At 32.4% G+C, this 27,124-nt stretch overlaps 1 protein-coding gene across 12 annotated transcripts in view; it reads left to right on the top strand.

The window, feature by feature from the left end:
* The window catches only part of CACNA2D1 (calcium voltage-gated channel auxiliary subunit alpha2delta 1), a 648,555-nt gene that overhangs the window by 572,619 nt on the left and 48,812 nt on the right, over window positions 1-27,124 (top strand). For 4 of the 12 annotated variants that reach the window (XM_056799476.1, XM_056799477.1, XM_056799478.1 and 1 more), the window contains exons 16-21: window positions 2,924-3,001; window positions 6,717-6,791; window positions 9,074-9,148; window positions 14,619-14,675; window positions 20,857-20,928; window positions 22,873-22,944. In XM_056799476.1, coding sequence (XP_056655454.1) covers window positions 2,924-3,001; window positions 6,717-6,791; window positions 9,074-9,148; window positions 14,619-14,675; window positions 20,857-20,928; window positions 22,873-22,944 — 429 coding nt within the window. Of the gene's footprint in view, window positions 1-2,923; window positions 3,002-6,716; window positions 6,792-9,073; window positions 13,178-14,618; window positions 14,676-20,856; window positions 20,934-22,872; window positions 22,945-27,124 lie in introns of those variants that run through there. The other 8 variants (XM_056799480.1, XM_056799481.1, XM_056799483.1 and 5 more) reach the window with 3 other exon arrangements.

Below are 27,124 nucleotides of genomic sequence, written 5' to 3' on the forward strand. Positions count from 1 at the left end.
TATAAAATACAGACATGAGTTAACATAGGAGGGGCAGGTATGGATGGATTGTGGTCTCTGTTATCAGAGAAAGTATAGGCATCAGTGAGATCACAACTTATTGATATAATTTAGTAAGGAATTGGATTTTATTCACTTATGAAATGCAGAGCCATTAGAGTCTTTTGGATGAAGGGAGTAACATTATCAGATCTATGCATTAGGATTAATTATACCCAAGTCATAGAATAGACTAGCAGGCTGAAACCATTTAGATTTACAGTGAAAATTTATAAGAGAATTTGAATTAAAAAATCTAAAAATCAAATTATATATATATATATGTAATTATAACATTGTAACAATATAAACACATAACCCTATTTTGCATAAGCATCCTAAAATTATATATAAGTTATAATTCATGTTAAGAGTGTTACAGAGAAGAGTGGTTGCTATAAACTGTGACTGTGAAAATATGGGTTTCAAGACTGTGAATTGCCCAAACTGTAAAGATAAATTTTAGCTTCTTGATTTAATATCAAAAATAAGTGGTCGCCATGGGAAAAATTCCCAAATATGAAAAACCAAGTCAGCTGGGTATTATGGAGATTTTAATTAATACGAATGAAGGAATTAAAGAAAGGGAAAGAGACAGAGTAAGAAGAAATAGGAAAAGGGCCTAGGCAATTGGCTTAGGCCTGAGTTTTAACAGAGACTAGTCAGTCCTTAATCACTCACCACAAGATTTTGTCCCAGGCAAAACTCCAGTGTTCAGAGAGACCCTCCAGTTCAGCTCCTCAGCTCAACGAAGTTCAGCCACCGAGCCCTCCAATTCAGCTTCCTAAGCTGAACTAAGTCCAGAGGCCTTTGACCTCCTTTTAAAGAGAATTTTCTCCTTATGTCACCTCCCCTAAATTTTCACATCTACCAATCACAGGAGACATTTTCCAAAGGACTGACCATTCTTAATTCACATCTTGTTATCACCTTCTCTGGGTAGACTAAAACTTCTGAGTATTTCACACCTCTTTGCTAAGGTTGTCCCTTGCAAGTTGCCTGACCTCTTAGTGATTAATTTGACCTTCATAGGTACTTAGCACCCTTTTGTATTAAATCTAAAAAATAGACCTAGCTTAAGGGCTTTTGCCTTACTATAAGTATGGGTTAAGTACTTTTCATTGTTCAGTAAGGAGTTTTACAACTTTATCTTCCCCTAAGGTGTGCCTAAGTATGGGTGGAGTAATGTAAAGCTCCCAATACATTCCTGATCAAGTACCTTCATTGTTTAAATGGGGAATAACCTTAAGATAATGTTCCAAGGTAGAGTCTGAAAAATTTTAAGATTCACAAGAGAGTCCAAGGAAAGGAGGGATCCTTTTTTTAAATCATTTTGTAAAGAGAAATATATTTGTGCATCCAATCAAGGTTTTATAGCTGGTATTTTGATTTATGAAAGACAGCAACATGTGTAGAGAACAGAAAGGCATAGGATGGGCAAGGAAGAGGAAATTAGAAGGTTATATGGATGTCTCTTTACCTCTCTTCTTTTCTCAACTCTTATTCTCACCAGCTTGGACTTATTTCATGTCATCACATATCTATATGTAAACCAAAGTAAAACTAAAGAAAGTGTTTGCTAAGGGATCAGATTGGTTGTGGTCTTTTCAAAGCAACATTGAGATTATGTATTATTTTTTGTTACCAGTTGTAGTCTCCAACCACAATCTCTGAATTTGGCATGAGTAGTCAAATTTGAATCTTGACTGCTATTTACCACCTGTGTGACCACCAGCAGGCCCTTAACTCCACAAGGTCTCAGTTTCCAGTCTATAAAGGAAGGCAAGCTCAAACTAGATGATAATGAAGGTCTCTTCTATTTCTAAATCTACTTAATGGCCTGAGATCTTCTGATGAAAATTATACTGGTACATTCCCAGAATAAGTTATAGTAGTGTCATTTGTTAAAAGAATACTTTCAGATTTCAAGGTGCCATATTTAAGCTGGGAAAGAGATCAGCAACATTAGCTAATTATTGTTCATTTTGGCACATCTGTTTTTAGGGGGCTAATCCACCAATGTTTATGTAATAGAAAATTGATTTCTCTAAATTTTAAATCTCAGATTAATTGCATTTTAAATACTGATTCTGCAACATTATTTTCTTAAAATTTCTGGAAATCTACTGCTGTTTGGTACTGAGAAAAAAAGTGAATTGTTTTATGTTCCTTTTTCTACTTCATGATCAAATGCACTATTTTGCTCCTGAGAGTCTTTATGAAGTGCTTTTTCTTGAAAGGTAAGACAGTCCTAAATATAATATATGAGAAAGTTGAAGGGTCAAAACATGACTCTTTTATACTTATAAAAAATCTTTACTGTAATCCTCTAAATTAGCATGGGGTCATAAATCCAGAGTATGGAAAGGACTAGAATAGGATTAAAAGAAATTAGGTGAAGACAAGTAAAGATTTTAGTAAAATGAAAAATGAAAGCTGTCGTGTTGTTGATTGTGGGTGGCCCCTGCTATCAGATGAATTGTTGCTATGTCAGTGAAAGTGTGAGCAGGGTTGATGAAACATTTATAGGTCTGTGATCATTTCTGTGGCTTCATAAAAGCTATCTGCAAAGCTCTCATAGTATTAGTGTTAATATTGTATGTTTCAACAACTGTCTAAAATTTCTTTACTATATGTCAAAATTGCAATGGGACTTGGTCTGAATATAAGCTTGCATCAGATATTCCAAAATTGATAAGAAGTTTTACTTTCTGCTTCACTTTTTGTAAACCAAAAATAAAGTACCCTGACAGAAGAATCAAAGGCTAATGCATTTTTTATTGAACTGAATTTGAGTAGATCTTTAATGTATGATTCCTACCCTTAGTCACTCAGCATACCACAATTTATCTTTTTTCTTCTTTTTCTCTCTCTTTTTTTAAAGGAACTGGGACTTGTCATTACTGGAACACTTCCTGTCTTCAACCTAACAGGCCAAGTAGAAAATAAAGGCCAAATAAAGGTTAAAAATTAATTAATATTATTATTATTAATCATAATTTATAAACTGTAGTGTGGACACTAACTAAGGTTAAGATATTTGTTTAAGGAAAAACCCATATTGTCAGAAATAGTCTCTAAAAGTTGGTCATCAGTAAAACGGGAAATAGATGTAATCTGCATATTGTTTTAAAAGTTCCTATATTATATTGCTATACCTAATTGAAAACTGGTAGGAGCCAAATTTAAGACTGAACAAAATATTTCATCTTGTTGAAGATCATGTATGGGAATTCACAAAAGGAATTCAGGAAGCATTCATGAAATAAATGTGAACAGAGATAACAGCAAATGCATAATTGCCTGGATTGATGCCAGATAAAGTAATTATATTTTTTTAAATCATTTGAAATTCTTAAAAGTCAGTTTAATTGGTAAATATTATCAGAGTTAGACTTTTGACAATTATTTTTGTAGGCTTATGTTATGGTTATGCATCTGGCCTTGGAAAAATACAAACTGGCTATGTGATCAATCTCTAGCAAGCCATTTAATATCTTGGTGCCTTCCAAGACACTCTCTGAGACTTTTGGTTACATAGCAGGTGCTGATCTACTTTGGTAGAGGGACTTTCCTCTTTGGGGAATTCTAAGATGTTTGAAATTAGAGGTCCAGTCCCACTCATTTTTATCTATTTAGGGAGAAGCTGGTAAACTTTATGGAAATCTATTATGTTCCTTACCTCTCATGAATGTTCTAAATGCATTAAAATGTAGCATGTTTAGAATAATTTTAGACTCTGTCAAGCTTCTACTGATGTAATATTTATTTATTCATTTATTTTTGAATAATGCTTTTTGCTTAACAAAATTTGTTCCAACTCCATTAGGTTAATTGTGAAAGAAAGTGATTATTCCTTTTAAAATGATTATGAGGATTTTTTTTTAAGATACTGAATTCATGTTTCAGTTAACTTATTAGTCACCTGCTTGGAGTAGCACACTTTCTTAAGCACTAGAGAAAAATATGAAGATGAGTAAGATAAAGGATATGTAAGTGGGCCATTGATCCCAATGGGACATATTACACTTAAGCATTATTTGCCTTTGATATATATTTGATATAAATGAAATTCGTCTGTGAATACAGTAGTCATGGGACTCATTACTATATTTCTCACCCACCTCGTCCTATGTGCCCCAGGGATTTGTACTATGACACAAATAAAAATGTTTAAATCATCTTATCTTCTGAAATCCACAAGGTTCTCCTCCAGTCAAGAAAGATAGGAAGGAAAAGTGACAGAAATCAAAGCCAGGCCTGGAACTTTCCTCCATCCTCTCCCCAAGTCAGTAGCTTGACAAGGTTTCTATCCTAAGCTACCAGTATCCCAAAGCCTTTATCCAGTCAATCAATAAACATTTAATAAGAAACTACTATGTGCTAAGTACTGGGAATACCAAAAATAGATAAGAAAAAAAAAGTTCCTAATTTCTAAGAGTTCCCAGTTTAATGAGGGAGACAATAAACAAATTATGACCAAACAAGAATTATAGATCTATGGATCTTTATAAATGCTATATCTACAAATGTGATATGTAATGTTTTTATGTATATATTACATATATAATAAATTGAGAATAACCAACTGAGAGAGGGCATTAACAGTGAAAGGTATCTAGAAAACCTTCTGGTAGGTGGTGGAATTTAGCTGGGATTTAAATGAAGCTTGGGAAGCAAGGAATCAGAGATGAAGATGGACAACATTCCAGGTGTGGGGACAGCCAATGAAAAATGCTTGTCCAGGAAATGAAGCCTCTTGTAGGAGGAACAGTAAGGTCAAAGTATGTAGGGGATTGTTAAAAAGGAATGGGCTTTGAATGAATGCCAGAAGATTTCATATTTGACCCTGGAGATGATAGCCCCTATAGTTTATTGAGTAGAAGGTGACACAGTCAGATTTTTTTTAAGATCACTTTGCTAAATGGAGGATGGACAGGAGTGAGAGGAAATTTGCGGCAGTGACACCACCCAGAAGGCTATTAAAGTAGTCGAGACATGAGGTAATAAGAACTTATTCTGGATAGTTTCTGTAGAAAAAAATTAGCCTGATGAGAGATACATCATGAAGGTAAAATCATCAACTCTTGGCAACAAGTGGGCACGTAAGAAAGAGCGAGGAATCAAGGATGACACTTAAAGTGTGAGCCTGGAAGTTAGGAAGAAGGGAAGATTTTGAAGGAAAGACATCATGCTCAGTTCTGGACAATTGAGTTTAAGCTATCTAAGGGATATTCATAAGGGAGATGTGAGATTAAACATCAGCTGAGAGGTAAAGGCTAAATAAGAAAAGAATAATCAGTATAGTATAGCAACTGAATCCTTAGAAGCTATGAGATCACCAAAAGAAACATATTATAAGGAGAAGAAAAGAGAGACCTTTGGGATACCTTTGGTTAATAGTGTGATCTGATGAAGATCTAGCAAAGATCCTAAGGAAGGATGACACAGAAGGAAAATTAGGAGAGAATAGTATGACAAAATCCTAGAAAGTAGAAGATGAGTGACTGTGTCAAAGACTGTGGAGAGGTCAAGAAGAATGAAGATGGAGAAAAGGCCATTAGATTTGGCCATTAAGATTCTACCAGTAACTAGGGAAAGAACATTTTCATTTGAATGACGAAGTCCAAATGGGTCCAGTGAAGACTAAAAATCCAGATGGGAAAGAGGTAGGAAGAGAATGTTAGGAAATAAAGTGAAGACCTATACCATACATGGTCTTCTCAAAGAGCTTGGCCAAAAAATTGTGATAAGTAAATTGAATCTAGTAATAGGTGAATAATAGCTGGTGTATTGATAACCAAACTATTATTATTTGTTATAACTAAACTAAAGATGGTACGGACCAAGCTGTTCTAGTAATTATAGCTATCAGTTGCAAAACTATTTACTGGCAGTAGATGGATGTCAGGAAGCAGTTTGAGCCACCTAAATTTATCTCTATGAGGAAAGGCAGGGACAGGAGACAGGATTTAGGAATAGGACAGGACAGGAATCTCTTCAACCTAACACTAAGATTTCTACATAAAAGTTCTTCCTTTGACACATGTTGGCCTTATAACCCAGGGCTAGGCACTTAAACCCTGGTATTCTTGTTAATTCTTTAGAAAAATATAAGTTTCAGAAAATGTGCTGACCTGCATTGTCAGAAAGGAGGTTTCCTCGCTCAGGTGTTCATTATACCAATGAGGTCACAGAGCCAGTTGCTAACACTAGCTTGCTATTTTTTAAATCTACAGAGAAGATATTGCATAATTTTATTTTGTGATATTCTATTATTTTGTAATCTTGTCAGGGAGATCTTAATCATTGCTCTGAATCCTTTTTGTTATAGTTTAAAATCACTTTTTCCTGTGATAGTAGAAAGAATATGGTAGCTGATCAGAGTCAGGAAATAAACAGATATTATAATGTAGCGAGGACAACAGAGTTCTTCCAGATGTCAGGTACTGCTATGAAGAAAAGTTTTCATGATAGTAAAACATACCTATAAAATAGAATTAGTTTTAAAAAAGTGATAAGCTATTACTTAAAAGATTATGCCCAGCTTTTTGTATAAGAAATACAATTTGTAATTTAATGAGTTTAGGTCATTTAGGAGACAAAGTATAAGAAAATATATCATACTTTTAAAAAATTAAGCAAATAAATTCACTTTATGAATTTTTTTCCAATAGAACCAGCTGATTCTTGGTGTGATGGGAGTTGACGTATCTTTAGAGGATATCAAAAGACTTACACCACGCTTTACAGTAAGTTTCATTTTCTCCTTTGGGTAAAGCTTACAATGATGCAACTCAGTAAAATAGATTTATGTCCCTGTATTAATGTCTACACCCAAATCTAGTCTCTAATCATTCAACTCATTTGAATTGATATCCACAATTGTTATGTGTAAAAGATACTTCACTAAACACTATGGATACTATAAGAATAAGAAAGATAAAGGTCCCTTGTAGTAGGTCCCCCCCTAGCATATTTAGAAAAGCCATTCATACAAAATATAAGTACATGTGAAAAAGTACCAAATGCTATGAGTATTAAAATAAAAGAGAAAATTCTCGATTGTAGGATCGCAAATTGGTCATGTAAGTTGATCTTTGATATGTGGGTTAACTTTCAAAAAGGAGATATTGAAGATGTAGGAAATGCTAAAAGAAAGAACTAGTTGCATTCAAGGCTTGGTAAGTAGTCTGGTTTGATTGTAGCTAAAAGTTTAGGAAGATAAATATCATGTAGGCTGGAGATAGTAGCATATTTTAAAGGACAGGCTGAGGAATTTGGATGACACTAGAGCTACTGATGGTTTTACTGAAGGAAAATGACATAATCAATGGTTTGCATTGGGATTATTCATTTTGTCAACTGATAAGAATACCTAAACATTAGAACTGCCCAAAATTATAATTAGCTACCTTGTAAGTACTAGATTTGCTTCTCAGTTGAAAGGATTAAAGCCAACTCTTGAGTGTCAGTTTTTAAAAGATTTTATAGAGGGTATTAAATACTTCTTAAAAAATACTGGGCTAAATGGTTTCTTAGGTTCTATATACAACTAAAGGTTTTTGAGATCTAGATTTGTCACTCTGGAAAAGAGGTTGAGTAGAAGTTAAGCTATGGGAGTTTTTTGCATAGTTTTCAATTGATTCTGTGGGAATAGATAAGATCAACAAAGGAGAGGAGAGGGAAGAAAAATATGACTACTGACAGAAGTAATCTGAGGACCTAGATTTGAAGAGATGCTTATATTTAAGGAGTAGGAGAATTAGTAGAGCCAGAAGAAATGAACAGAAAAGTAGACGAATTAAGAATAGCATAGTGGAAATAGAAGCTGAGGGGAAACATTTTCGAGTAGGAGGACTGGGATATTGGCCACCTGAAATTCCATAGAAAAAGAGGAATGAGAAAATCCCATTTAGGGAGCAGCTGGGTAGCTCAGTGGATTGAGAGCCAGGTCTAGAGATGGGAGGTCCTAGGTTCAAATCTGGCCTCAGACACGTCCCAGCTGGGTGACCCTGGGCAAGTCACTTAACCCCCATTGTCTAGCCCTTACCACTCATCTGCCTTGGAACCAATACACAGTATTGGTTCCCATTTAGTTAGAAAACAAGAGGTCATTGATAACCTTCCAGAGACCAATTTCAGCATATGGTAGAGTACAGAATAAGGGCAACAGGTGCTATTTGGAAAGAAAAGGAACTATTTCATTTTCTATGTCAAAAAAAGAGAAAAATAGAAATTGCGAGTTTTGAGAAGTTAAGGAAACCTATGACAGCTTGCCTCAGTTTACTCATTAAAATGTTAAGTTTATCTTTTAAGATGGATGTAAATCACTTATAATATAAACTTGAGGAGTAATAGAACATTTACCAAGCAGCAATGGAATTTAAATAGCATTGAGGTTGTAGTAAATTTGATCAATATTAGGAAAATAATGCCCATGGGTCTCCCAGGAGCACTTTTACTTAAAGAGAAACTAAGTAATAATCAAAAGAAATATATATATATATGTATATATATATATATATATTTTTTTTGCTAAATAGTTTGACTCACCTCTAAAGAAGTTCCCTGGAAATGATACCTAAACAATAGGTACTTAGGACAAAGAACTATTCAAAAACAAGCTTAAATCAAAATCGCTTTTTGATTTGAGAAGCATTTTTTACAGAGGGATTTTTTTTAATCTAGTTTACTGAATAATACTATATTTTTTGGTCTCAAAAATATTTTGTTAACTATATTTCAATACAATTGGTTTCCTTTATAATTCTAAGGAATTTATTGTATATACTTAAATTTTTTAGGCTTCCTTAGATTATCAAAGAGGTCAATGACATAGATTAAGAACACTTAATTTTGTTGCATGTCCTAAAACTCTATGGTCTTTGTCTAACCCATGAAACTAGCAAGAATAAACAGTATTGTAAACATTTTCATTTCCTTACTAGGTAATCTTGAAAATGTATAATTTGTATTTCTAAGTATCTGTCTTTGAACTATATATAGCATTTCTGTAATTTTCTTTTTTCAGCTCTGTCCAAATGGTTATTATTTTGCAATTGATCCTAATGGCTATGTGTTGCTCCATCCTAATCTTCAGCCAAAGGTATGAAAATCTTATCTGTTTAGGAATTAAATAATTGTCTTAGAATAACCATTTAAAGTCTAATATAAGTTCTATAAATTTATCATTTTGACCTGAATATAAATGAAAACAAAAACTCATGTTAGTTGACTTCATTTCACAACTCAGGAAAAATAATCTTACTGAATATGGATGTCCCAAAAGCCTTAGTTTGGTGTTTTAGTTTTTAATAACTTCATAAGTACAAATGCTTCAAATTTACTGAAAGCAACATTTGAAAGATGACTTCCATTAGAAAATATTAATAGGTTTCTTATAAAAATTCAACACAACCACCATCTTGTGCTATATATTACTCGCTGAACTTAAAATTTTTAACTAGCTATTACTCATTGACTTAAAAGATTGCTTATATAATCTGAGCTTCAAGATCATCCAAAGAATGATGTGACTGTTTTTCCATGACTCTCAGAAAAAAAAAAAGCTAGCTAGGCTGAGGTACCCAAGTAAGAAGCCCTTTTCTACCAATCCACCAGCCTGAGAAATTACCACCCTCAAGCTGTTACATAATCAATGCACAATGACAGGGTGACTTATTTTCTTAAAATTGAAAATTGTTCATTCAAAATTTGTGAAACTAAACAAATAAAAAATAAATTTAAACAAATTTTAAAATTTTGTACATTTATATTATTTAGGCTTTAAGGTTATTAAAGCTTAAACCTAAACTAAGACTTTTGGGATATCCTTTATAATATGAAAGTAAATTCTCTAATTTTCTCTCAAAAATTTGGTAAACATATCATCTTTCTTGTCTTTTAAATCAGATTTTCTTTCAATTACCCATGGCTTATTGCATTCTTTATTGTACTATACTATAGAGAATGTATTGGACTATATTATGGGAAAATAATACATTATAGAAAAAAGTAACAATATAATAAATATTAATAATGGAGATACCTTATTATTCAAAAAAACTATTCTATCAAGCTTTCATAGATTTTTGTTACTATCTTCTCAGGCAACCTTAAGATCGATGTCAAATTCAATTATTAATAAGCCATCAGGGCAAGATGTAAGAATGAGTGAAGTTTGACTCAGGACAAGAACTTCTCTCTAGTAGAAAGATATTTTCTGGAAGGGAGCTGACTGAGCACTTAGAGCGCCTTACTATAACTTAGTCTCTCTAGCCCAAATCTTATTTTCCATCTTTCTACCAAATAAAATTTTTGGCACATTTAGTCTCTCTTACCATTTAACAGCTTAGAATTTATTTTTCTGGTGAATTCAATATCCCCCCTTTTTTGCTGTAATGTTAATCCTTTAAGAGTTCTTCTCATGACCTATTATTTTTTTAAATCCTAATTTTACTAGTTTGGAATAACGATGTAGCATCTAACTACTGTGTGATATACAATTTATGTTTTTTTCCTAAAAAATAAACTTTTCCCTCAAGATATTTTTAAAAAGCTATTTTGCCTCATTTTCTCTAGGGCATCATTAGAATACATGCAATTGCATGTGATTCACAGGAAATTATGAATTCACAACAGATGCTAATTCCTGCCAATCTCCTGCTCTCAATCCTCTGTAACCACAAAATCAGGGTACCATGCTCCCTCTGACTTCTGCAGCAATTTCCATGAGAAAAACAAGAGTATACCATATCATAAAATATGAGCACTTGACTTTTACTTTTTAGAGGCAGAGAAGGAAAAGAGGCTTTTGTAGCAAAACGTTCCATTTAAGAGACTTTGTTACGTTTCACTTCATAGTACAAGACCCTAAATTTATAATTGCCAGTTCACTTGTAAGAGACAAAATTTACTCTGGCATCTCTGCAGCAGGCTATTTGTTTCCTTCATCCAGGTCAAAAACCAAAGGGCCTGGAGGGGGGAAAATGTTCTTTTATCAGCCTAAAGAACTGGAGGTACATGTTGCTTGGGAAAAAAAAGTTTTCACCAAGAACAGTTTTTTATTCAGTACTGCTTAGGAGACAGCATCTGGCAGACTCATAATGAGGATACACTTCCAATGTTAGCTGACAAATCTGTGATCAATAATGACTGGCATTTTAGGAGGGGCCCCGTGTGATGCCAGTTTGAGGAGTTGCTCCTAGACTATCCGTGGGCTATGACTTTCCATGCCTTACCTGTCATGGAAAAGAAGTACTACAAGGGAACAGGTGAAGTGAAATAATTTTTGCATTCATGTGGGTCTCCTCAAACTCTTTAAAGATAATGTCAAAGTGGCAGTCAACAATCAATTAATCCAGTGGTGCAAAAGCATAGACTTCAAAATTGTATTGGAATTACTTTCCCTTCTATTAGAATAGAGACATTGATGGCATAGTGGATTGAGAGCTGGCTTTGAAGCCAGGAAGATCTAACTGCAGATCTCACTTCTGACACATGCTGGGTATGAGACCCTGGGACAGACAGTCCCTTAGGTTTTCAGTGCTCTGAGTCTAGGCAAATCTCAAAGACTAAAAATTTCAAAGGGGCTGAACTGCCCTGGTGTAGGGGGTTTCCTCATGTGGTAACATACCACCTTTACCACCGCTGTCAAAAATCTATTACAACACAAGTATAATTAATGTATATTAACTAGTAAATTCTAATTTTGAAATGTCATTATTGCAAAATGCTCCCTTTGAAAACTGCTACTCAACTTATAATTATTTCTACTGTAAAGATGACTAGCTTTATGTTTAACAATTTATAATATTTGCATATGCAATACATTTTGCAACATGAACAATATAAATATTTTTAAAGGAGTCATTTAAAAATGCATTCAGGGTGCAGCTGGTTAACTCAGTGAATTGGTAGACAGAACTAGAGACAAGAGAGACTAGGTTCAAATCTGGCCTCAGACCCTTCCTAGCTGTGTGACCCTGGGCAAGTCACTTAATCCCCATTGCCTAGTCCTTACTACTCTCTTACCTTGGAACTAATGTGTGGTATTAATTGTAAGGTAAGGGATTTTTTTTTTTTACGTGCATTCAGATACTGCATTTAAATTGTGGTCTGGATTATTTTTTTTCTTCACTCTATTACCAAGGTATTCCTTATCAATGAGAATATCCCTTCTAACATTGCTGATCACATCTCATCCATGCTTCCCACCCAGCATAGAAACTTAAACTAGTGAAAGGTTTAAAGCATATTGGTATGATATTCTTGGAGACTTAGGAGGAAAAATGAGCTAGAATCCATTTTAATCTCATTGTTTACCTAATTACTACAAAATAAGATTAATATTTAATGTCCCTGTCATAAAAATACATAACTATTTTTCCATATTTGAATTTGTAGTACAGTATATAAACATTTAGTCTTTGTTTGTCAAGAACTCATTCCAAACAGAAATGATTAAAGACAAATAAAATTTGAAGGTGAGTTTATAGAAAAATATATTTGGTATGGTAGATCCTTTCTGCAATATATATATATATATACATACATACATATATATATATATATGATATGGAATAAAATGAACATTGAAATATGGGCATCAAGATATCACCTAGAGCCTTTTTTCCTTGCTTATGCATTAGGTGAATTGCTCTATTATCCTATGGCATTAAAAAACTCAAAATAGTTCTGAAAATGAAGTAGTGTAAACATCACCACTTCTCTGGTTCTGCAACAAAAATATCTATTATACAAGATATAATATAGAAAATATATATGCATATATTATGATTGTACTATAATATTCTGTTTACCACAGTTATTTAAATTTTCATAATTTAGCCTGTATTTTTGTATATCACCTTGTAAAATAAAAGGGCATTTTTCTTCTAATTTTGAAGCAGTATTTCAAGTTATTATATTTAATTTTCAATTAAAAGGTACTATGAAAACTAAGGTGCATAGAATTTTTCCTAATGTATTTTTTCTCCTGAACATATGTTTCTAATATAACCATTAAGTATGCTTTTGATTTTTTTATTATTAACAGGTCAGATTTTATGGTTGGCATTTTGTTGGTGCATGCTATACAGATTGATACAGGAAACTTCTTAAACTGTGGTATAGTGTAAGATATCTAAATAGACAATTTCAATTTAATCAAATCTAATATTAAACCTAGATAGATGATGATCTAACACACTAACTCAACTAATCTTATCCTCTCAGAAATTCATCCTCAATAGATGTAAAGCAAAATATACCCCAAGAAGGATTTCTAAAAAGTGCAGTTATAATGTTCTTTAAAGGTTGTTTCATACTATCTGCTTTCTGTTTTCTTCCCCAAAGGATGTGTTCTGCATTAAAAAATTAATAAAAAACAGTGAAGCTTTTGCAGAGGGTACAATTGACAAGTACTAATTTAAAAAGTATTTAAATATCATTGAATAGAGATCACTGTAATGTTCATTAGAATATGTCTCAGGGCATTATGTATAACTTTGTATCTTTTGCATTCAGGCCTTCCACAGCTCAAGGGTTTCTTTAATTAACATTGATTTCATTCATCCCCAGATCCCATCTAGTTATAATATCTTGATTTAATCAAGTCTAAGAAGCATTTATACCAGAAGGAATTCTGGAATTTAATGAAAATACAAGAAACCAACTCATTACTATTATATAAAAATCTTATATGGCTTGAAAGGACATGTAACAGTCTTGAATTTTCAATGACTTTGTAAACCCTTATCTTCCTTATCTTCAATACTGTATACATTGCTTCCAAGGCAGAAGAGAAGACTAGAAAATGTTGGTTAAGTGACTTACACAGGGTCTCACAGCTAACAAATATCTGAGGCCACCTTTGAAACCAGGACCTCCTGTTTTTAGGCCTGGCTCTCAATCGATTGAGCCATTGAAATGCCCACACCCTCCCCATTGATGATATTTTAGAGGGAAAATTTTTAGAAACTTAACATATAAATTTTCATGGGTCATATAAACTATATAAGAAATTTCATATTTAATTTGGGAACTAGAACTAGAAAGAGGTCTAAAAACAAAACTCTATATGCATGTATTCCAAGGAAAAAATAAATCAGATAAATTGGCTAGAAATAATTAAAATTCTGCATTTTTCTAGTAACATTTTTTCCCATTAACTAAAAACATCTTTTTAGCTTTCAATTGTCCAGCTTGGGCTTTTCTTGCTAATTACATAGTATACTGAGCTATCAAACTATACATTCAGGAAGAATTTATTGCTTCAACGACAATGCTATTAGAAGAAAAGCTTAAAGGTTCCATTAGGCACCTCAATGGATCCAGCCAAACCTGGATTTCAGAAAACCTGAGTTCAAATCTGGCCTTAGACATGTCCTAGCTGTGGCCTGGGCAAGTCATTTAGCCCTCACTGCCTAGCCCTTACCACTCTTCTGCCTTAGAACCAATACTAGAAATTGATTCTAAGAAGAAAAAAGAAGACAAAAGGTTGTCAGATGAAGAGAATGCAAAACCTTCATTTGCTAAAACATAAAATCATAAATTGCTACTTTTTGTTGCTTCAGCCTATTGGTGTAGGTATACCAACAGTTAATTTAAGAAAAAGAAGGCCCAATGTACAGGTAACTGTTAATAAAGGTAGTTATTAGTGCTTTAAGCTGTGCTAAACTGTAGCAGAGATTAAGCTTCTATTCACAAAAGCTTCCGAGTATTGTTATGAGAAGGCTGTTTATTTGAGATTTGGCTTCCAAAGCATGGGGTGTGCATCCTTCTTTATTAAATTGCAGCAAAACTGTCATTAATGACAGCAAAGGATGTGCACAGACTAATAAAAGCTGTTAGCAAAAGTGATGGTGCAATAATAATGTTAATAAATTTATATTGGTTAATTTTTCAAAGAGATTAGACATGATTAGGTTTCATTAAGTTTCACTTTCCAATATTAGTTTAATTGCTTTTTTAAAAAAGAAGTCAGAGTTTAATGTGCATATTCCAAATTCTACAAAATACTTGTTCTCAATATAACTATATTTCATATTTCTAGAAATACAGTTGGTGAAAATTATTATTACTATCACCTCTGTATGAACTGAGAAACATGTCCAAAACAATTACTGAACATTTTTAAAAATCCATAACCAACTGGGAAACTATATATACTAAAATATCCCCAAAATACTATATGCTTTTGGCATGCTATTTGAATAGACATGTTACCAGACTAAAATGTCTTCATATGTATGTGTATTTCTCCAAATGTCTCAGAAATAGGAAAAAAAATGGTTTAAACAAATCTATACAAGAATGTCATTTGCATTGTACTTGGCCTAATGAATCTTTTTTGAAGTTGTTTTGTGTTTTTTTTTAAAAAGATGATTAGTATAGGAAGAAAAGAAACAACTGAAAAATTCAAAGGCTCATCTTTAACATAATTTCAATGAAATAAGGAAGAGTAATCAAGTGGAAAGGGCAAGACTGAGTCAGGGTTCGAAAAGTGACTGATAAAAGACTACAAGAGTTATTTAACCTCTCTGGCCATCAGTCTTCCAACTACAAATAAGAAAATTGAACTAGATCACCTTTTACATCCAGTAGATCTAAATTTATGCTCCTATATGATAATATGTTTGAAATCTGTCTAAACCTCTAAAATAGCATTGAGAAACAGTACAGTCAGTGAAATGTCTAAAGTCTAATTTACATATTTATTCCAATGATATCTCAACCACCTGCTAATTATGTGAACTAGGGCAAGTCATTTAGCCTCTTGAAGTAGATGGCCTATGTTATCTCTAAGACCCTTTTTCATCTTTGTCATTCTATGCTGTTTTTATTTTATTGCATAAGATTTTTGCATTTTGTGTTTTTTTTAACTAGCTTAAATCCCTTTTCTATGTACTATCTTGATTTATCAAATTATTTCATTCTAATCTTTTGGCATGTTTCAATTTATATATTTGCTTATGTTCTTTTGTGATTATGGAGAATTTAAGAAATATCCATTTTGTTTGGTAAATTCAAGTGCATGTAGAAATGAGGATGTTTAAAAAAGTAGAATTTTTGTTCCTTCAGCAAAAATTCAAAATGGCAAACTAGCAAATATCTTCTCCTTTTAGAATAATATCTTTCAAGTGATTGGGGGTTGGGGGAAGTTATGTGTGAGTCATGCTTATTTTTATTCTTACTAATCATACTTTCAATATAAGTAGGACTATCCCATTCTATGTAACTTTTTTCTCCACAATAACCATGTGAAATAAGGAAATCATCTATTAATATTTTAATTTTAAAGATGAGAAGTTTAAGAATCTAAGAATTTAGGGTCAACAATACAAAAAGCTTCTGAATGGCAGAGCAGAGGCTGGAATCAGTATCTTCTGATACCTGACCCAGAGACTGGAGCAGCTGGAATGATTTAGTGAACTTAGGAAGCACCAAGTCTATATCAGATATTTAGTAGCTGTATACTCTTGGGCAAGGCATTTAACTTCTCAGCCTCAGTTTCCTAATCTATGATTAGGAAATAATCTTAGACTCTTACCTCAAAAAGATTTTGTGAAAATTAAAACCCTATGTGAATGTGAGACCATTGTTATGTTCAAGTAAACCCTGTTGCCTTGGAATTTTTTATTCACAATTCCATTGTTGGGTCTCTTAAAATATGGTTTGCCAGGTTGCCATTTTAAATGAATGTAATTCATTGATTTAAAACTTTGTGTTTTTTTCCTCCCCTTGGTTTGCTTTTTCTTTCTTTTCATTTTTTTACCATTTCATTTCTTCTCTGTCTTTATATGTTGGAATGGGACGTGAACATCATAATGCCAATTCTTCCATGACAATGCCTCCATGCATGCTGTTTGGGTCTGGTAATGCTATGCATTATCCATTGCATGTAAGAAAATGATTTTATTTCTGTTTACATTTTATCATTTTGGCTATTTTGGGACTGAACTTTATAAAACATGTATACTGATATGGCGGTATCTGTGTGGTGAAGATGATTTATTTCTTGTGACAATATAATAAGTTGATAGCAATTTGACTCATCTATTAATGTCCATGACTGGTATTACCAATATTTTCTTTTGAGAAGCAATCCATTTAATTCTTCTAAAGAAACAAGTTTTCAGACCAACATACTATTAGTTATAAAGGAACATGAAAATTAAATGCCAAATTTGTCTGCTTGGCTTCTCCAATTTTGTTTACTCCAAATCAAACTAAAGATACAGATATTATTTGCCTAACATAGCTCACTTTTCTACCAAAAAAAAAAAACAAAAACAAAATTGTTAGTGATTTTAGGATTAACCAACAAACCCATCTGCTTAAAGTAACATCCCCTACCAAATCTATTTCTAGCTAATGTTCTAATTTTTTTTTAGATTGGGACTACTCTTGGAAAAGTTAAAGAGTTTATTATATAAATAAAAATGCTTCCTTTTCCAGAAGTCTGTTTATAGGATAAAAGTATATAGTTTATTTAGAACACACACACACACATTTTTGTTTTTCACCAACAGAGCTTTTTAATCTCTTCAGAGACAAGCAAAAATTTTAACCATAACTTTCCTGTTTAAAAAAAATATGAATGATAGACTTTTTATATGAATTAATATTTTTCTATCATTTTTCTTCTGTGTAGACAGCCAAAATAAAATACATAAAGTCCTGATTTGTAGCATTTGAAGACTAAGAGTCACACTGAAAATTTAACAATCAGCTCTAACAAACCAGTTCAAATTGACTCAAGAACATCTTTGCCTATAACTGAGTGAAAGGGCTGTGGTTAACACTTATATAATACTACTTTTTGAGAAATTCTGGCCACCTACAATTATGGCTTTCCTTTTTATTAAAAAAATAAGCCCAACCCTCTTACTAAGTACAGAGTAGCTTGTTATCTATTCAAATTGGTACCAGTTTTGTTAATAAAATGGAAAATGTGTGTCTGTAAATTCTAAAAAAGCTATTTCTCATTCTACGGTTGTGATAAAGCCCCAAATAACATTTCCTTATGATATCATAGTATGAACAGATACACACACACACTCTTCAATGTTTCCACATTAAATATATCCCTACATAAATGTTTGCTGCTAAAATACTTTTAAAAAATGTTGCCAGGTAAAATTTATATTTGTAAGTTAAAGTAAGTCTAGGTAAGGAAATAATTTTCCATCTCTCCAATATTTTAATTTTATATAATTCTTTATTTAGTCATATTTGGGAAATAAGTCTTCCCAGTTGTCCATTCCCATTTGGAGTACCTTAAGAAAATCAATGAAAAAATATTGTACCTTTGACCTGAATTTCTTTATGTCATTCCAAGAAAGCAGTTAATTTTATTAGGCATAAGTCAATTGATTACCTTGAGTTAAAATTATATTTTGTCCAATAGAGCAAGAAACAAATATGTAAAGTACCCTTTGATTACATTCCAATTCACCTTCTAGAATCTAAATCAAGTCAGCGTGAAAGGATGCTACCTTGAAATGGCTTACCATGCTCTCACATGATTCAAGATTGATTTCATTGACATGGCCACAGAAATCTGTCTCTGGATGGCCAGTCCTTAGCTTCTGAACTTCTTTGCCCAGGACTAGGTTTTCCCTTGATCACTAGACATAACCTTCAATTCAATTCAACATATTTAACAGAGATTACTCTGCATTTACAAAAGTATGAAAATATTAGCTGGGCCTGAGATTAAGGGTTTTGTGAAATTCCAAAACTCCTTGCATATAATAAGTGTTAAATGATTATTTACTGAATTGAAATAAAAGGACAAAAATACAAATAAATACTCTTTTTATAAAGAGAAGCCAATGTGGTATAGTAGATAAAGTGTTGATTTGGGTTCAGAAAGACTTGGGTTTTAGTCACACCACAGATATTTACTTTTACTACCTTTGCACCCCTGGACAAATCACTTCCCCTATCTTGGCCTTATTTTCTTCCTCGGTAAAATGAAAAGGTTGAACTCAGTACCCTCTAAAGTTCCTCTGGGCTCTAAATTTATGATTCTCTGATCAATTTACTTCTCCAACAATTGCTACACATCCCAACAGTGGGAAAGTGGCAGAAATCTTTTTAAGTTTTGTTTTCTCATCTGTGAAATAGGTGTAAATAAAATCTTTTGTATTTAAATTCCCTATACAGTTATTGTGAGACTTAGATGAGGCTTACATTGGCCTGTAAAAACCCTTTGAAAACTTTAAAGCACTTTTTGGACACCAATTATTACTAGACTTAAGCTTCTTGAGGACAGACTGTATCTCTCCTGTATTCCTATCCCCAGTGCCTAACAAAGTGCCTGAAATACAACAGGTGCTTAATGAATGCATTGATTATTCAATGAATGTGAATTGATTATTCAGTAATACATTGTTTCATTTTTAATAGTCATTAATAGTCTCTAGTCTAGGTAAAAATCCCTTAGACACATAAACTAGGAATTAGCTTTTATAACTGCAATATAAATAAAACGACCTTTAAAAAGCAAAGGATAATTTTCTATTTGCTGTCTCTGATTGAATAAATTATTCACAGTTCTGTCTAGGTTATTTGGTATGTCTTTCTTCTTCTCTCTCTGTAATTCTCTTTCTTTTCCTATTTCTGTCTCTATTCCATCTATGTAGAGATACATAGACATCCTGCATTTATTTGCCTCTGCATATTCATATATATGTGAAATGTTACTATAAAGTTATTAGACTGAATCCATAACCATATAAAAATATTCTCATTGTTTAAACTACACTCTGTGAGTATACATTCACTTTTTTTTCTTTTGAGAATCTACAGTTTAAAGTCATTTTTAAATTAGGCATCCCCATCTGTAAAGAAAAGTTAAATGACTCTTCTTTCCAGCTTTCATGAGTATCTGTATGTGCATTTTATAAAAAACATGCTACAACTTGCTTTAATGAAATTATTAAACTGGAAAAATCATAATCTATCATAATCATCACCACCACCATCATCATCATCATCATCATCACCACCACCACCACCATCATTGGCCCTGCCATCAGTAAACATTTGCTGAATGCGTGTTTGATAAGCATTTGAGTTTGTAATGTAGTTATAGGTAATAATGTTAAGGTATTGGGGGTATGGTGAACAAATAGAAAAGTAAATCCAAATAATAGTGATGTGCATGAAGAATAACATCCCCAAGAGCATGGAAAGAATTTCTTTTTTTATGGTGACTTTTTGGCAATATGTGGAATTTGGATAGTGAAATATTAGATGCAGTTAGATATTCTTTTAATTTTTTGTCAATGACAATGAATTCTAGTGATTTAATTCTGTGTACTTTCCTCAAGAAATAAGGCCTTTCCCCATAAAAGCAACAGAATTCCTTTCTCCTTTATTTTTTCATGGATTCTTTAGCTCCCTTGAATTTTTATTCTGTTGTTGTTGTTAATTTCTTAGAGTAGCCCTAACATGTCCTCTGGTGAATTTATCTGAGTAGCTATCTCTCTCCCATTTGTCCATCATTGACAATCAATTAAATGTTTTATTGACTGAGAATATGGACATCATGAATGAAATATCAGAAAAGTACTAAAAAATGTTTACTTTTCAGAGTGTGATAAATTTAAAATGACCATATTTAGAGCTCAGAATCCTATGACATAAAAAAGAGAGAGATTTTGATATCTATTATGCCAGGCATTTTAAACATTTAAATTCAATTTTAATTACTTCTCAGATTATTTCAGAACATCTCAGATTATTTCAGAACATAATTATGACAAACTGATATATGCTTAGTACTTATCTTTTCTGCTGTAGAATCCTAAATCTCAGGAGCCTGTCACATTGGATTTCCTGGATGCTGAACTGGAGAATGATATCAAAGTGGAGGTGAGTTAAATAAATAGTTGACAATGGTACCCTCAAATAGGATACTAAAATCATTGTGCAGAATAACTGTTATATGATCTTTTGTCGATAAAAAGATATTGTGATCAATTTCTATGCCCTCTCTGGTATAAATCCCCAATAAAAGGAAAACACACCTCAACATAGCAGAAGAAATATATTTTTACCTTCTCATTCTTCTTCCTCAGAAACATATATTTATAGATATAAATAGAAAATACTTTATATTTATGCATACATATACATACAAAAGAATTCTTTTATAATAACATTAATTTTTCATTTTCTCCCATTTTTGTATATGAGTAGTTATGCTTACAAGAACCTACATAATAACAATAGACTGTGGGCTTTGACATCAAATTTTTTTTTCTTATTTGATTCTATGTGACCCCATTTGGGGTTTTCTTGACAAATATACTGGAATGGTTTCCCATTTCCTTCTCTGTGTCATTTTACAGATGAGGAAACTGAGGCAAACAGGAATTCAATACCTTGCCCAGGGGTCACACAGCTAGGATGTGTCTGAAGCCAGCTTTGAACTCAGGAAGATGTCTCCCTAACTTCAGGCTCAGCACACTATCCACACTACCTAGTATCTATTTTGGCATCAGAATCTGGGTTCAAATCTAACTATACCACTTGTGAGATTTTTGGCAAGTTGATTAATTGCTTTGGTTTCCCCATCTATAAAATGAAAGGTCTGGGCTAGATGACATTTAAAGTTCCTTCGGTCTCAGAATTTATGATCCTTTTCATTATCTTCCCTCAAGATAATGTTTCACTTTTTATGAACTCCTGTATTACCTCTCTTATGATACTAATCACATTGTATCTATTGGAAACAGCCTGTGGGCAACAGTGCCACAGGATACAGTATTGAAAAGTGATCATCAGATGCTTTTTGTTTCTCAAATCTTCTTTACCTAGCTTCCCTAAGCAAGGAAAGCCAAGATTTCCAACCTTGCATCAAACAAGGTTGCTGACACCACTGGTTGCTCCTTATCAGCATAAAGAGCACAAGGCTGATGCCAGGAGGACATGTCATGTTTATCACCTAAATTGTTTAGATCATATCTTTGTCACTAAATTAGAAACTCCTTGAGCACAGAGGTTGCATCTTCTTCTTTGCTGTTTCGTGAATAGAGACTTAACAAATATTACAAATGCAAGGGTGTTTTTTTTTTCATTGCTAGGCTTTTTAAAAAACTGAAGAAAGTTCCATCTGTAAAATAGCAAAATTAACTTTTCCCCCTGGATTAAACAGACAATTTTATTTGGACATGTTTTGATGCTTCATTGTACCTGTGTGATTCCATTGATACAGACATGGCAATGATGTAGGTCATAACTTTTATAAACTATGAGATTCTAATCCTCTCAGAACTATGTACTCAGCATATTACACAGGTACTTCCAGATTTCTCGACATTACATTGATATCCATGAATTATGCAGGCTACCCAAGTCATTTCTTGCTCTCACTTCATGACTGTTCCATCTTTTTTCCTAGTCCTACTTCTCTTTAATGTCATTTTTTGCATTACTTTTCCTCAGTCTGTCACCAAATAAATTTTGTAGCCTACATATAGATGCCAGCTCTAATTCCTTTCCATTGTCTTCTGGGTGACCACAGGTTTAATTCTTCCATCTATGTTATTTAAAAATCAAACACACTTTTTCTAGTTACATTTAGATTAATGAATGGCCAAATATACTTATTATAAAGATATTTGATCTTTTTTTAATAGTTTAAAATGTCAGTGCAATATGACAACTCAATCTCCTAGAAATAATTGCAGGTGTTAGGTCAGTATGATTATTTATACTTTATTCTAAATATAATTAATAGGCTTGCAATGACATTTAAATAAACTAATTATTGACAATATACATTATAACAAGAATTGTTCTACTTTCTTTTAGATTAGAAATAAAATGATAGATGGAGAGAGTGGAGAAAAAACATTTAGAACACTGGTTAAATCTCAAGATGAGGTAAGGCCTATTTTTTAAATTGAAGAATATATAAACGCAATGAAAATTAATTATATGTGTGGAGATTTTAACATATATATACAGCATACATGATTTATGTATTTGAGATCTGTATCTATTTTTAATTTTTAATATTTATTTTACAATTATGTACTATTTGTATACTACAAATATGCATGCTAAAAGCATACTCTAATATATATTATAAGGCAAATATTTTATCATATTCTAATTGAGATTTTTACAAAAAAATTACCTTTTGATATATATAAGTTAAATTGAAAAGCACTTTTCAGGGCCTTATTTAAACATTTTTAAAATTCAGTTGAAATGTTCATGCTTTTTAAAGGGCCTTTTTAAGGTTTTTTGTTTTATAATTTTTATGAATAATTATTTATGTTCTTTTAAAACTGTGTATACAGGATTGCATATTTCTGTTTCCCTAAAAAATACTTATTAAATCCTTGATTTTTGATTCAATGATTTCTAATTATAAAAAAAATCATTGATTTTCTTGTTTGAGTCTTACTACCATTTGATATAGGTAATGCCAATATCATTAATGCCATTTTATGGATAAGGAAACTAGAACTTTGAGAAACTAAATAATGTGACCAGTAGTGGTAGATCATAGGAAACTAGAATCATTATTTTCTACCTTTTAAGCTTATTTTTTCCATTAAGCAGCAACAATATGTAATTTAAGGCTGTGCTTACAAAGCAAAATCTTAAAATTAAGATATGACAGTCATTAAATTTTCTTGATCATAACCTATACCACATTACCAGCTATCTTGGTTATGGAGGACAGGTAGAAGGGAAGGAAAAAACATGGGTCACAAAATGTCAGAAAACAATTATTAAAAATCATATCAATATCTAAAAAATTAAAATTAAATTAAAAGCATTTGATCAACAAAGCTATAGAAGAAGATCATTCAATTCATTATGGCTCAAACATTTTTATTTTTGTTGGAAATTTTTTTATTTTTTTAACTTATCCACACCTCATAGAAGAATATTTTTATTAAATATATCTTAGAAGATGTTCTACTTATAAGGATATAAGTGCTTTTTTAAGAGAACTTAACTGAAATAGCTCAATAGGGTGGAATATTCAGTTTCATGCCCCACATTGCTTTCAAGTATATTTAATTGTCCTCAGTATTGGGAATGGTCACAACTGAGATGATGGGAAATTTTAAAAGTTCAAGCTCCTAAGGAAAGGTGGGTATTAACATGCGCCAGTGGAAGAGGCAGCTATGTAGCACTGTGGATAGCCAGACTATCAGGCCTGGGGTCAGAAGAACCAGAGTTCAAATCTAGTCTCAGATACTTCCTTAACTATGTAATCCTGTGAAGGTTCCTTGACCCTGTTTACTTAGCCCTTGCCTTTATGTCTTAGAGTTGTTACTAAGACAGAAAATAAGGCTTCAAAAAAAGCCAGGGGGGACCATGGCACAATAGCAGGTCTTAAGAATTTTATTGCTGCAATATTTGATAGTGCAGTTAGCACCAACTCACTCATCCCTAAATTATTTGGGCAGTGAAAAATGTTTTATTTTTTCCCACTTAGATATTAGAAATTGAACACTAAAAATTATTTTTACCTTTTTGAGATCCACATTCTATCCAGCCACCCCTCCTGAGATTGAAAGCAATTTGCTATCAAACATATGCTATCATACAAAATATATTTCTATACTTGAATTCCTAGAATATTTATATCCATCTCTTAGAAATTAAATAGAGCCTTTTCCTTTAAAAGGGGGAGGGGGTCATATTTAAGTTAATAGAATCAAATCACATATCCCCACAAAAGTAAGCCCATTTTAGTGAGTGGGGTTCACCATTGAGAGACATTAGATTACTCCTCATCTCAATAGTAGTCTTTCTGGATCTGAGAGTATTCTTTGTTTATTCATTAGACTTTTCTTTAACAAGATACAGAGAAATTCCTTAATTCTTTTTCATTTTCTTTTCTCAAGTTCAAAATTAAAAATGTTACACAATCTCTTATCCTATCAACAAAGTAATAAAAGGCACCCCTGTCCATTCAAAACTTCAGCCAAGCATAACTTTTAAGTCCAATTTATAAGATTGTGAAGAAATCTGTTTTATAGTAGCCATGCTGAAAGATTTGTGACAGCAGTTGTGTACTTAGGTTTTGTCTCTAAGTGATTTATATACTTTGTAATGAGACTTACTTAACAGTAAATATCCTTACAAATCACATGGAATTGCTGTCCAAAATATGTAATCAGCTAATAAACATGCATTTTAAAATTTTAATTCCATAAATGTTTAAATTTTCTAATATTTCCACATACCCACTAGTTGTAATAACATTAAAAAATTCATGACTCTGAAGGCCATATGATGAGAATGTTGGCTATTAGTGACTATGGTTGGAATACTATTGCTCTCTCTCAGCCAGGCCTGATATGTACTGCTCTTCCCTGCCCTGCCCAACTCTATCTTGGGTCCAATGCTCTTTTGGCATTAATCAATAATAACAATAAACTACCTGTGTAGAGAATACTGCAAATCTTAATTTAATTTTGCATTTATGATTTGCAAGGTTGTTCCTTTACAAAGACCCTATGAATTAAGTATACAACATTATCTTTTTCCTTCTTTGCCTTAGGTTTCTTCAGCTTATATTTATCACAAGATAGGTCCCCTCTTCTTTTACAGCATGATGACCACAGAAATATGTATGGCATAATAATACATGTACAACATATATAATATGCCCTGTTGTCTTTAAGGGTTGGAAGAATGGAGAAAACATGGGTCCCAAAATGTCAAAAACAATTATTAAAAATTTTATTGACATGTAAAAGAAATTAAATATAAATTAATTTTTTTAAAGATAGATCCAACCTTCAGAAAGTTTATAGTCATTCTACTGGAACTGAATTTGTAAACCTTGCTAAAAGATGGGTAAACCATTTACAGTTGCAAAACATCTGCAATATCTAAAACAGTCCAACACACATTGTAGATGCTCATTAAACTTGTCTAAGTGTATTATACCTGGAAACTGGCCCATTCTGTCTGTTAATAATTCATAGAACAATATATTTTTAGATTTGGAGAGGATCTCATAGGTTATCTAATTGGCATATATTTTGTGGCTTTAGAAAATGAAACAGAGATATTAGGGGGCATAGCTAAGGTTATGTCCACAGGTAGGGCAGAACTAGGACAAGGACCTAGAAAAGGCTACATCGTATATAATAAATCTCAAAGGATTTGTTCCTCCATTCCAATTCTTCTTCTAATTAGTTGCATATCCTTGGACAAGACAGAGTATTTTTTAGTCTCAGTTTCCTCATCAGTAATAAAGAGTTTGAAATGTATTTCAGGTAATGTATATTTTAAATCTACCATTTTAAATTCCACTTTATAATTGGACACAGTGCTTGATTTTAACTTTTGTTTTGCTTTCAAAGATTGGCTTCATCGGTTTCCCTTGTTTTCTGTCATGACAGTAGAATGATTTCAGCAGTATTTCCATGTCATTAATATTTTGAGCCTTGAAGTTTGAATCTACATTCCACAAAAATTCAAGATTTTCATGCAGCAGAATATCCATCTTTCAGGGTGATAGGACAAGAAGATACTGGCAACAGTGTTTTAAGTTCCATTATATCATTTCTGTTTGGTACTATGCACTCGAGTATTTCCTCAAAAGCTACTAGGGCCTCTAGGCTCAGTTAGGGGATTCCAAAGGTGAATATCAACTTTGTCTCTGACTTGGGTATGAACAAGTCATTCAGTATCTGTCTCTACAATTTTACTCTTTAAAATAGAAAGTTGCAAACTCATTTCATCTCTCAGAGTTCACATAGTAAATTATAAGCAGCACAAGGAAACATTTTTAACCTGCACTCTGACTTTACAAATGTATCTTAATCCTATCTCCCTAAATTGAGGTCAGTTTGGGACATTTCCTAAGACAATCCTTGAGGAAAAGACTAGAAGTGAGGATTCAAGCATTTCAGATATACCTACCTGCTGTGCAGGAGAAAAAAAAAATGTGTGGGATAAAGATTGATGAATATATAATAAAATTCATATTGGATTACAGAACATCATTTTTATTACTCTGCTTCTTAATGGATTTTTATGTTTATTCTGAGATGAGCATATGTATCATGAGGATTTAAACATT

The sequence above is a fragment of the Monodelphis domestica genome, chromosome 5 (assembly GCF_027887165.1).
Source record: "Monodelphis domestica isolate mMonDom1 chromosome 5, mMonDom1.pri, whole genome shotgun sequence".
Taxonomy (NCBI): Eukaryota; Metazoa; Chordata; class Mammalia; order Didelphimorphia; family Didelphidae; genus Monodelphis; species Monodelphis domestica.